The following is an 11,897-nucleotide window of genomic DNA, read 5'->3' as shown; positions in this document are numbered from 1 at the left end:
TTAGACCTTAGACCAATTTGGTAGGGGGGGGGCGCTCCTTTGCCTGAAATCGGGGAAGGGAGCGTCTCATAACAAGGGTGTCCAATTGGAATTGTTCACCCACCCCAAAGAGGAGCCCAAATCAGAGGAATGCTATCAAAGGGCCCCTTCTGCATTCTTGCCTACAGTACCTTCCAGAATTTCTGAAAAACCCATGTCAATTAGGAGCTAAGGAAGCACATCCTAGTGGTCCCTTGCTGCAGAGCTGTGCAATGCTTCTTGCGTTTGCAAGAAAACCACCAAGCTACAGAGAGTACCAGGACCCCACAGTCATCCTCCTCCTCCTCCACCTCTTCCCTCTTCCTCCCAACCCCCCTCCCTTCTAGCATTGATGATGTTACCTAACTTGTGTAATGAAATATCTGCAAGGAAACCACCAAGCTCAGAGAGCACCAAAGACCCCACTCTCCTCCTTGCTCCTCCTCCTCCTCCTCCTCCTCCTCCTCCTCCTCTTCTCTTCTTCTTCTTCTTCTTCTTCTTCTTCTTCTTCTTCTTCTTCTTCTTCTTCTTCTTCTTCTTCTTCTTCTTCTCTTCTTCTTCTTCTTCTTCTTCTTCTTCTTCTTCCTCCACCAAGCTCAGAGAGCACCAAGGACCCCTCATTTCAAACCTGAGCTATAGATATTCTCCGTTATTAAAGTAGAGTTTGCAACACTTACGGAATCTGTTCCAGCACAGTCAGTAGGCCACGTTTGGGAGCAACCATGCCCGGGACAAAAGATTTATAATCCACAATCATCCACTGGTTATTGTACCTGTGTAAAATGAAAACAAAAGGGAGGGCTATGAGATCATCTATCTCCGGTCTACAACACAGTCCTTTCAGCAGTTCCAAGAAGGCTCCACACCCATTTGCACCACTCAGGTGACCCTGAGGACACAGATAAACCTCCAAGTGGCCTCGAGGACTCTCCGAAAGAATGCAAATGACCAGCTGTCTGCAAGGAGTCTAAATCCTTCCTTTCCCCACCACCCAGTCAGAGCTGAAGAAGCTTCTTGGATGAGAAGTGAAATGTCTTCAAAGAAAAAGCAAGGAAGTCCAGTTGCCTCCTGAAAAAGCACCTTTGGGCTGGACAGAGCAGACATTGTAGTAAGTAGAGTAGGACTAGAAGACGGGGTGAAGGTAGAGGCAATGTTCAACTCCAAAACTCAAGACCTTCACCATGCCAGAGTTGTCCTTCGGTACCCCGACTCACGTGCCACTGTTGAACTTCTCAAAGATGGCCGCCCATTCTGCTCCAGTCCTCGCCAGCCGATTGGCCACAATGTTGCGCAACCATTCCAACACACTGTTGTCAGCTTTAATGAATTTCCAAAGGTCACCGTTGCTGTTTCCAATAGTAGTTTTCCAGACTCACCTGCAGGAAGAAAACATGCTGAGCATCTCCCCTTGAAGAGGAATTAAACAGCCGGGCCCACATAGGGATTCTTCCCTTTAGATCGTATGGATGTTCCTTATTTGTTTGTATCCTGCCTTTATTAGTTTTACAACTAACTCAAGGTGGCGAACACAACAACAACACTGTGAGGTGGGTTGGGCTGAGAGAGTGTGACTGGCCCAAGGTCACCCAGCTGGCTTTCATGGCTAAGGAGGGACTAGAACTCTCAGTCTCCCGGTGATTGGCCCAAGGTCACCCAGTTGGCTTTCATGCCTAAAGTGGGGCTAGAACTCACAGTCTCCTGGCGATTGGCCCAAAGTCACCCAATTGGCTTTTGTGCCTAAGGCAGGACTAGAATTGTCAGTCTCCTGGTGATTGGCCCAAAGTCACCCAGTCAACTTTCAAGCCAAAGGCAGGACTAGAACTCACATTCTCCTGGTGATTGGCTCACAGTCACCCAGTTGGCTTTCATGCCTAAGGCAGGACTAATACTCCCAGTCTCCAGCCGATTGGCCCCAAATCACCCAGCTGGCTTTCATGCCTAAGGCGGGACTAGAACTCACCATCTCCTGGTTATTGGCCCAGAGACACCCAGCCAACTTTCAAGGTTAAGGATGGACTAGAACTCATGGTCTCCCTCTTTCTAGCCTAGTGCCTTAGCCGCTAGACCAAACTGGCTGTCTTCCTTATCTTGTCATTCCGTTCAATTATTTTTGAAAGATCTACATACGCCTCACTAAAGATGAATTCCTCAAACTTAAGATAAAGGAATTGTGGGTGGTGGTGGTGGTGGTGGTGGCTACAGTTCCCAAACTATCCATAACATCAAGGAGCCCTGAGATTTGGCCGGTATCACAAACGAAACTGGTTCAGCACCCTGGACAGCACTTAAGCACTGGGCCAGGGTTGGTTCTGCTGCAGGACTACGGACAGCAATTTACCTCTACAAGGAGTCCTTGATTTATGACCACAGTCATGGGCAGGATTTATGTCACTAAGCAAGGTGTTCGTTAGCTGCCTTGCATCCAGTTTCACAACCTTTTGCCCCACAGTTGTTAAGTAAAACGTGCGATTGTGAAGCGAGGTTCACAAGGTTACAAATAGCAATGGTGTGAACACTGCAACCCTTGAAAATATATGCTGGTTGCCACAATACTCAAAATTTTGCTCACCTGACCATGGGGAGGCTGCCATGGTCGTAAAGGCGAGGACTTGATACTACGTCACTTTTCTCAGTGATGTTGTAAGTGAATGAATGATTAAGTCAAGGACTGCAATGTAAATACCTGCCACAAGCCACCGCTTGGGTGTCATTACTATATGTTGTCCAAGCCAAGGCGGAGCCAAAAGAAACCAGCAACTCACACCACTTACCAATCCGCTACTCAAGATGTAGAAATCATCGCCGGAAAAAATAGTGCCAGGATACGAAGAGAAAGCTTGGGTGTGGCCAGGAATTGTGGTATCGCCTGAAGAAAAATAATGCAAAAATCTGTTAGCACCCACATATCCTAGCCACCTTGCCCTTCCCAAAATACAGGTAGAACTTACAACAATTCATTTAGTGATGGTTCAAAGTTACAATGGAAGTTTTACGCTGAAAAAAAGTGACTTTTTTCACACTTACATCCCTGCTTAAAGTCTCCTGGGGGTTGGGCTAGACCAGGGGTAGGCAACCTTGGCTCTTTTATGACTCGTGGACTTCAACTCCCAGAATTCCTCAGCCAGCCACGCTGAGGGGAAAGGGAGAGGTTTCCATGCTGAGCCATGCTGGCTCAGGAATTCTGGGAATTGAAGTCCACCAGTCATAAAAGAGCCCAGGTTGCCTACCCCTAAATTAGGGCAATAGACCTCAACTCACAGAATTCCTGAGCCAGCATGGGGGAACTGTGGACTTCAACTCCCAGAATGACTCATGGACTTCAACTCCCAGAATTCCTGAGCCAGCCACGCTGAGGGGAAAGGGAGAGGTTTCCATGCTGAGCCATGCTGGCTCAGGAATTCTGGGAATTGAAGTCCACCAGTCATAAAAGAGCCAAGGTTGCCGACCCCTGGCCTAGAAGACTTCCAAGGTCCTTTCTGGCCCTATTATTCTTTGTTCTAAATGCTTGGCTTATTTCAATTTTTCCACACTTTTTACTCACTGTGAGGTAAAGTCCGGAATGGCAAAGTATACTTTTTGAGAATGCGCAACATGGCTTCGTAGTTATTCCACGTGACGTGTGAGACAAGGAGATCCTGATTGCCAGGTAAAAGTTTGATCAAAGCCGAACAGGAGCCAGAACCAAGATTATCCTCTTCTTCAGGTTTATTGAAGGCCGATTCCAGGTCTTCGAGATCGCCTCCCAGCTGGAACAAGCTAGAAGGATCACAGAATCACATGCCTGGGAGAGACCCCGGAGGTCTTCTAGTCCAGCCCTCCCGCCCAAGGCAGAAGATCTTATTCCATCCCAGAAAACAAGCGTCTTCCTCCACTTATCAGGGAGAGAATGATGTTGGCTTATCTTTTAGGATTCAGATAAAAAAAAATTATCTAAACCATCTTACATAAAGCAGAACGGTCATTGCAGATAAACTAGATTAGAAGGATTGTTTCGTATGAGAGAGAGAAGTTTGGTCTAGTGGTCAAGACAATAGACCAGAAAGCTGGAGACTGTGAGTTCAAGTCCCACCTTTGACATTAAAGCCAGCTGGGTGACTTTGGGCCAATCACAGGGAGACTCTGAGTTCTTAGTCCCGCCTTAGTGTGAAAGCCAACTGGGTGAACTTTGGGCCAATCACAGGGAGACTCTGAGTTCTAGTCCTGAGTTCTAGTCCTGAGTTCTAGTCCTGCCTTAGCCATGAAGGCCAGCTGGGTGACTTTGAGCCAGTCCTCCTCACTCAACCCAACCCACTTTGCAAGGTTGATGCTGGGGAAACGGGAGGAGGCAGGAGTATTCGACGCCTTGAATTATTTATAAAATAAATAATAAAGGTGGGATTCAACTGAAGAAATAATCTTAAAACAAATCAGTCAGGTAGATCTTCTCAAAGGTAGATTATTCCAAAGTAGCAATAATCAGAAGGATTATGCTAAGAAGACCTGGCTCTTCGAGCTTTCTGGCCTGGGCTGAGAATATTAACTGGGGTTTTAATTGTATTTTAATTGTTATTGGGGTTTTTAGTTTCAAGGTTAGTTTAATCATTTTAATTGTTTTTAATCTATGTAATTTGTTGTACTGTTTTAAAAAAAAAACCTTGTGAACCGCCCTGAGTCCTACGGGAGAAGGGCGGTATATAAGTCTAATAAAATAAATTTTAAAAAAAATAAATATGCACACGATAGAGGTTTCCAAGCTTGAATTAAATCCAAGACTCCTCTCTCTCTCTCAAATATTTAATAACAGAATAACAGAGTTGGAAGGGACCTTGGAGGTCTTCTAGTCCAACCCCCTTCTCAAGCAGGAAACCCTATTTCAGACAAATGTTTGTCCAATCTCTTCTTAAAAAGCCTCCAGCGATGGAGCACCCATAACTTCTGGAAGAATGTTGTTCCGCGACCAGTTAATTGTTCTCACTGTCAGGAAATTTCTCCTTCGCTCTCAATTTACTTTGCCTCCTCCAGCTAAGCAAAATATTTTCTGCCTAGTTGTCCGTTTGGAGCCTGCCCTGCTTGTTTACGCAATCCCAAATTCCTGGAAAGTTTCCAGGGCAAGGGGAAGGTTGCTTCTGACCCAGAGTGTCTACTTCAGGCTCCATCGTTATCTTGGAAGCGATAAGCCTTTAGATCAACACAAGCAACTTTTAGGCCATCTACAATCTGCATGCAACAACAACACATTCATCACCACAGAACAGAGAATAACAGATTTGGAAGTGACCTTAGAGGTCTTCTACTCACAATCCCCTGCCCACGGCTGGAGATCCTACAGCAGGGGTCTTCAAACGTGGCCCTTTGATGACTTGTGGACTTCAACTCCCAGAATTCCTCAGCCAGCGTGCACGCTGGCTGAGGAATTCTGGGAGTTGAAGTCCCACAAGTCATCAAAGGGCCACGTTTGAAGACCCCTGCCCTACACCATTCCGGACAAATCCCCTGACTTAACCCAGTGGTGTCCATCCTTGCCAACTTCAAGATTTGTGGACTTCAACTCCCAGAATGGCCCAGCAGGCGTACTCTCCTCCCCTTCCTCTCTCTGCTTTTTGAAAGGGACTTACAGAAAGCCGAAGGAAGCGACAGAGAATCTGCCGGTCGGGAAGGAAATTTGACCACTGTACCCGTCTTCAAAACCTTTCAGCTGGAGCAGAACGAGGCGAACCTGGAAATTTGGATGGGCAACACAGAGGCATCATTCACAGGAGACGGCCTTGAAGAAAACACGTGGCAAACATCAGCAAAACAGCCTGCGCCCGTCTTCATCGGGGAAGGGACCCAAGGCAGAAAACATTCTGCAGCGAAGAAGGCTCCACACTCCCATTTGCACCACGCAGGCGACCCTGAGGACACAGGTAAACCTCCAAGTGGCCTCAACGGCTCTCTGAAAGATGGCAGACGACCAGCAGTCTGCAAGGAGTATAAATCCTTCCATTCCTCCCACCATCCAGTCAGAGCCGAAGAAGCTTCTCGGATGACAAGCGAAATGTCTTCATAGAAAAAAAAATAAAGCCTGGTTGGCTCCTGAAAAAAGCACCATTGGGATAACCATGACTTGGACGACTGAGAATTTTTGTAGAAATTAGTAAAAGTTGAGCTTCGTCCGGGAAAACAGGTAAGTGTAAGAAAGAAACTCAAGACTGGTCTGCCTTGATTCTCTTGGGTATATGTAATCAAGAGACAAGGGGGCTTTCAAGAGTCTGTTACGATACCTTACACCAATTTCTCAACTTTAGCCCCTTTAAGACATGTGGACTTCAATGCCCAGAATTCCTCAGTCAGCATGCATCAGAGTTGAGAAATACTGCCTAAAATGGAAAATTAGGTTTCTAACTGCTCCTTCTCTCTCTCTCTCTTTCCTAACCATCTTTTCCTTGAATATCTGACACAGGATCCCACTGTAAAAGATGGATCCGACGTAGTTTGTACTTGGGGGGGGGGAAGAGAGACACGATAAAAATAAATAAATAAATCCACCCACCATCCTGTTATCTGCCTGGAGACTTCGTTGGCCAAAGCCTTCAAGGCTATTCAACCTCCAACACAACTGCCAGTGTGTCACGACACTTAAAAAGTCCATTATCCTATATAGGCTTCCGAGACATTTGTTTTTAAAACTCTGACGTCTCCTGAATATTGTTTTAAACACGCCAAGCGTATTTCGTCACCCTCCTCATCAGAAATTCGGTTGTGGCAAGAAAGCTCGTAAAAGGGAGCAACCCTCTCGCTTACCAGCAGAAATTTTGGGCCTCCGTTGTGGTTGTTAAGTCAACGACTTCCTGTATTAGTTTTGTACTCCTTCTACCGGGAGCAGCTAAAGAGGCAGATGTTTGGTTGATCAAAATCCTAATTTTTGTCACACTAGCCAGACAATTTTATATATACCTGATACCAATAGGCAGAGTCCATTCCTGCCTCTTCAATCTGTTCCTCCATCCAATTCAAGTTGGCTTCCAGGTAATTTTTCAACTTTTGACAGTAGTTGGTCTCGTAGGTGAAAGGGCCACAGTAGCCAACCATGGTGTTCATCCAGTGCATGTACACCAGCTGAAATTTTTTAAAAAAGGAAATTTACAAGGCTAAATGTACATCGTGAGGTTTCACAGTCCCCCCCCACACACACACACACTCCTCCTCCTCTTCCAGATTTGGATGTATCTGCCAGTCCCTTCCCCAGCCTAATTGTGGCTTGAATGTGGGGAAAATTACAACGTGCTCTAGCACAAGGCACAGTGGTTTATATTTAACTCATTCGCAGCGTCTCCCGATTGTGAGTTTACCTGTGCAGACACCGTGGCTTCAGCCACCCCAGCTGCATAAGCCTGAATGCTGTCGTTATATTTCTCATTGGTGGTTAATTCCAGCACTGCCCAGCTGGGAGAGAGAGAGGAAAAAGAAGGCCGCCATGAAGTTAAAGGAAAGGATGCATTCCTCTCGTCATCCTCTCCTGGTGCTGCAAAGGTAGCCTGACCAATTGTATGTTTCAAGCTTCCAGTCCTCAGTGTGGGAAAAACAACCTTGTCTTTTCGATTCTCACGGCTGCATACAGCAGTGCATCTTGTTGGCGCGCGTCTGTGTTGTTCTCTTTTCTCAACTGCCTTTCCTGGCGCCGCAACTGGATTTTTGCTTGCACACTTTCTCACACGGCCTCCCCTTTACACTTTGGGTTGGTTTCAAGCTGCTAGTCCTCCGTGTGAAAACTTGCCTGTTCACTTCTCCCTGCTGTATAAAAATCCATCCCTTTACTTTCATAGCACAGTAGTAACCCCCTTAAATTTCTGACCAAGTCTGTCCACGCAGATCCAGTTGTGGTGTGTGTGTGTGTGTGTGTGTGTGTGTGTTTTCCTCTTCTCTCACTTGTTTGTCTCTTGTCTTTCCCGGCACAGTAACCATATTTTGCTTGCATACTTTCTCACAGGGCCTCGCCCATACACTTTGCCTCGACTTCAAGCTTCTAGCCCTCAGTAAGTAATCATCCATAAGGAACCCTACTGAAACGGCTAGGGTTCCTTCCCTCTCTCTGCTGCTAATCAGTCCCTTTTGACATCTTCCTCTCCTCCGTTGAGTCATGCCTCCAGCTTTCCTTACTTCCTTGTCTTCAAGGTCTTATCTCTTAAAATGTCCTTGGTTTTTTTCTTTCTTTATCCAGCACACCTTATCAAACCCTTTAACTTTCAAAACTAATGTCCCCCATGAACGTCTGCACCTAAATCTCGCCCAGTTAATTTTTAAGGAACTGCAATAACACAGGAAGCGCATCAGAGAGTTGCTGAATCAAAGTTCTCTGTAGCTTAAGGAAGGGAAAGAAAAAAAAGATAAGAAAATTTGCCCATTTCTCTCCCCCCCCCAAGCAAATCTGAACTACAATAACAGGTTTTGTCATCCAAACCAGTTATCCAATGAAGGGATGAATTTTATGACACTGAAGAGGGAGAGGATATTGTGAGGAGCAGGAACGGCCTTTATACAGGTAGTCCTCGACTTACAGGGTTTCATTTAGTGACTGCTCGAAGTTACGACGGCAGTAAACAAAAAAAAAGTGACCGAAGAGCGTTTTTCACACCACCGTTGTACCATCCCCGAGGTCACGGCATCAAGATACAGACGCTTGGTGAACTGACTCGTATTTAGGACGGCCGCAGTCGTAAAAGGGGGAGGGAACAAAACTCACTTAGCCGATGTCTCGTTTAGCAGCGTAAACTTTGGGCTGAGTTGTGTCTGTAAGTCGAGGACTACCTAGGGCTAGGGTGATGCTTGAAAACCAGGGATTCTGCTTCAGAAGAACGAAGGGCGTACTTTAGGAGTTTTGAAATTCAAATCTGAAGCTCATTCTCCAATTCTGGAGAAGCAAGCTGCGTCTGGCTGTTGAAATGGTTGCAAGAAATAACTAAAGGCCCCACCATCCCCTTTAAAACTGCCAGGAATGAGCAGGAGGCTTTTGAAAGGCCAAATCTGTGGACGAATTTATCGGCTTTGGCCCGAATTGGTGTACACGCAACCAAAGTCCAAAAGGAACAGAAAATGTAAACATGATGAGATTGTTTTAGACCTCAAATGGCCGGAGGTTCCTCGCGTTCCCTCTGCCCAACCCCCCCAAAAAAGAAAATTGTGCCCGCTTTTTAGATTTACAGTTGGAACTGTTGTCTTCTCTTCCCCAACAACCTTGCTGCATCTTCCCCCGGGATTTCCACACGCACAACCCTCCACAGGACTAGCCTCTTGCATGTTTGTTTGTTTTTTTAAAATTGGGACTTGCGGATAATGAATTCAGAAAGACTCAGGGTGAATTTGAGATTGTTTACGGTTTATTTGCAGCAAGATTATGCTAGGCAAAAGGATGGAAGAATCAGGATACGCCCACGGTGGAAGAACAGATAGTGAAAATAGCTAGTGAAAATGTAAGAAAGGGCGAACCAGACCTGCTTAATCCGTGAATAACTAGCAAAAAAAAAGTCTTTTCTTTTTTTTTGAAAGATGGGAGGCCCGATCTTCGCTCCTTTCACCGCGATCTAAAAACATTTTTATTCGAACAAGCCGGCCTGGCCTGATGGGGGATTGGTGGGGTTTTTATTGCTGTACTTTTGGGGTTTTTATAAATGTATTGTATTAATTGTTTTTTTAATGGGCAACTATTTAATCTTCTTTTAATATTTGTAACTTCGCATTTTATTCTTGCCCTGTTCACCGCCCTGAGTCCTTCGGGAGAAGGGTGGTATAGAAATATTAATAAACTAAACTAAACTTATAAGGATGTTTGCTGAAAGAAAAACAACATGAGATCATAATTTATGGATCTGAAAACTAAGGGATAAATTTTAATTGTGAGTCTCAATGCTAAATGCTAAATTTTAATTGCAAGCCGCCCAGAGACAATGGGTGGAGGAAGGAAGGAAGGAAGGAAGGAAGGAAGGAAGGAAGGAAGGAAGGAAGGAAGGAAGAGACTTGAAAAGTATTTATGAGATAGACAATAATAATGTAATTATAAGGTGGTGTGTGGGGGGGTGATTGAAGATTCTGACCCCCAGCCTGCCCATCATCTTGGCTTTTACTTTTTCAATTTTTTATCCTAAGTTTCTTTTTTAAAAAGACTTTTTAAAAAATGTATCATACTATAAGCAGCCGGGAACCGCTGTATGAGTCAGATGGGTGGCACTGAAATTTACTAAATAAAAAAAAAATGAACTCAAGAAATCTGTTGGGAAAAAAAAAGAGTCAGAAGTCTTTCCCCCCCCCATACCTCTCTTAATTTTCTGCTTCTTCCCCCCCCCCCCCGCACCACCACCACCCCCCGCCGCCGCCCTTTGGGGCTTGTTCTGAAAATGATCCATCCATCCCAACCGCTGGAGGCTTTCCAAGAAGAAAGAGACAGGAGGGCCCTCGGTCTGAAATGGGGTCTCGACTCCCTTGCTCCAGCAGGGTGGGTTAGACTAGATGACCTCCAAGGTCCCTTCCGACTCTTGTCAGTCTGCCATTTCTTTGAAAAAAACAAAAAAACCAGGACTGACGCCTTGCCAGGTCGCAACGCTTTGCCTCGGGGGAAGCCTTCCGCGGAGCCCACCCCCACCCCACCCCCCCTTGCGCTTCTCCGCTCCCCCTACCCAGATCCCCAGGATGCGCGGCGGGGGTGGTGGGTGGTTGATGGGTCCTTGGGTCCCTACCCATTCTCGCGGATCCCGTCGGTCAAGTTGGCCCAAGCGACGGCGGCCGGGACCCAACCTTGGACCACTTTCAGCTGCCCCGACGCCGGCTCCAACAGCACCGAGCAGCCGTCGGTGGGTGCCCGGCCAGGGCTGGGGAAGCGCGGGAGAGAAAGAGCGCCCAGCATCCGGAGCAGCAGAAGCGGCAGAATTCGCACCCAGAGCCGGAGCCGCGCCATTTGGGGCCGGAGCGGTTTCCTCTCGGCGGGACGAGTGTCAGGCCGGCTGGCGTAAGCTCTGATGCAGCCGGAGGAGGAGGAGTCCCCGCCGCGGGGGGAGAAGCCGGGAGCAGCCTCCGGCCGTGCGCTTCCCACGGCCGCCCCGCGAGGGAGCCCCCGGCTCGGGCAAGGCGGGCGAGGCTGCCGGCTGGGCGAGATCGGAGGCGGGGGGGGGGTGGGCGTCGAAATTGGCAAGGCTTGAGTTCGGGTCTCTCCTGAAGAAAAAAAAAGAAAAAGAAAAAGAAAAAAGAAAAAGCACCTCCGCCTGGAGGATCTCCATCTCCATTTGAGCGCTTTCAGAGCTTCTGGGAGGAGAAAGGAAAGGTCTTCCAAGAAAAGCCGGAATGTCCAGTTGCCTCTTGGAAAAAGAAAAAAAGAAAAAGAAAAAGAAAAAGAAAAAGAAAAAGAAAAAGAAAAAGAAAAAGAAAAAAGTGGGAGTATGGAGTTCCTGAAACTCAAAAGACTTTGGCCACCTAATGAGAAGGAAGGACTCGCTGGAGAAGAGCCTCATGCTGGGAAAGATTGAGGGCAAGAGAAGAAGGGGACGATGGAGGCCTGGAGGAACATGGGTCAGACACGACTTCACAGATAACAACTATTATTCTATTCTATTCTATTCTATTCTATTCTATTCTATTCTATTCTATTCTATTCTATTCTATTCTATTCTATTCTATTCTATTCTATTCTATTCTATTCTATTGTGCTGGAGAAGACTCCTGTGAGTCCATTGGACTGCAAGGCGATCAAACCGGTCAGTCCTAGAGGAGATCAACCCTGACTGCTCTTTAGAAGGCCAGATCCCGAAAGTTGAAACTCAAATCCTTTGGCCACCTAAGGAGAAGGAAGGACTCACTGGAGAAGAGCCTCATGGTGGGAAAGGTGGAGGGCAAGAGAAGAAGGGGACGACAGAGAATGAGGAGGTGGCTGGATG

General features: G+C 46.7%; 1 protein-coding gene across 1 annotated transcript; it reads right to left on the bottom strand.

The window, feature by feature from the left end:
- Positions 1 to 691: 691 nt before the first annotated feature.
- Positions 692 to 10,955, bottom strand: PLBD2 (phospholipase B domain containing 2; the record flags this gene model as incomplete). The annotated part of the gene is made up of 8 exons (XM_083380114.1): positions 10,707 to 10,955; positions 7,329 to 7,422; positions 6,934 to 7,095; positions 5,613 to 5,713; positions 3,560 to 3,774; positions 2,786 to 2,884; positions 1,233 to 1,389; positions 692 to 791 (listed from the first exon to the last, which is right to left on the bottom strand). The coding sequence occupies exons 1-8, from the start codon at positions 10,922 to 10,924 to the stop codon at positions 692 to 694; spliced, it is 1,146 nt and encodes a 381-aa protein (XP_083236240.1). The 5' UTR covers positions 10,925 to 10,955.
- Positions 10,956 to 11,897: the final 942 nt, after the last annotated feature.

Source organism: Vipera ursinii (assembly GCF_947247035.1).
Source record: "Vipera ursinii genome assembly, contig: scaffold_449, whole genome shotgun sequence".
Lineage (NCBI taxonomy): Eukaryota > Metazoa > Chordata > Lepidosauria > Squamata > Viperidae > Vipera > Vipera ursinii.
This window is presented reverse-complemented; position numbering and strand designations above follow the sequence as displayed.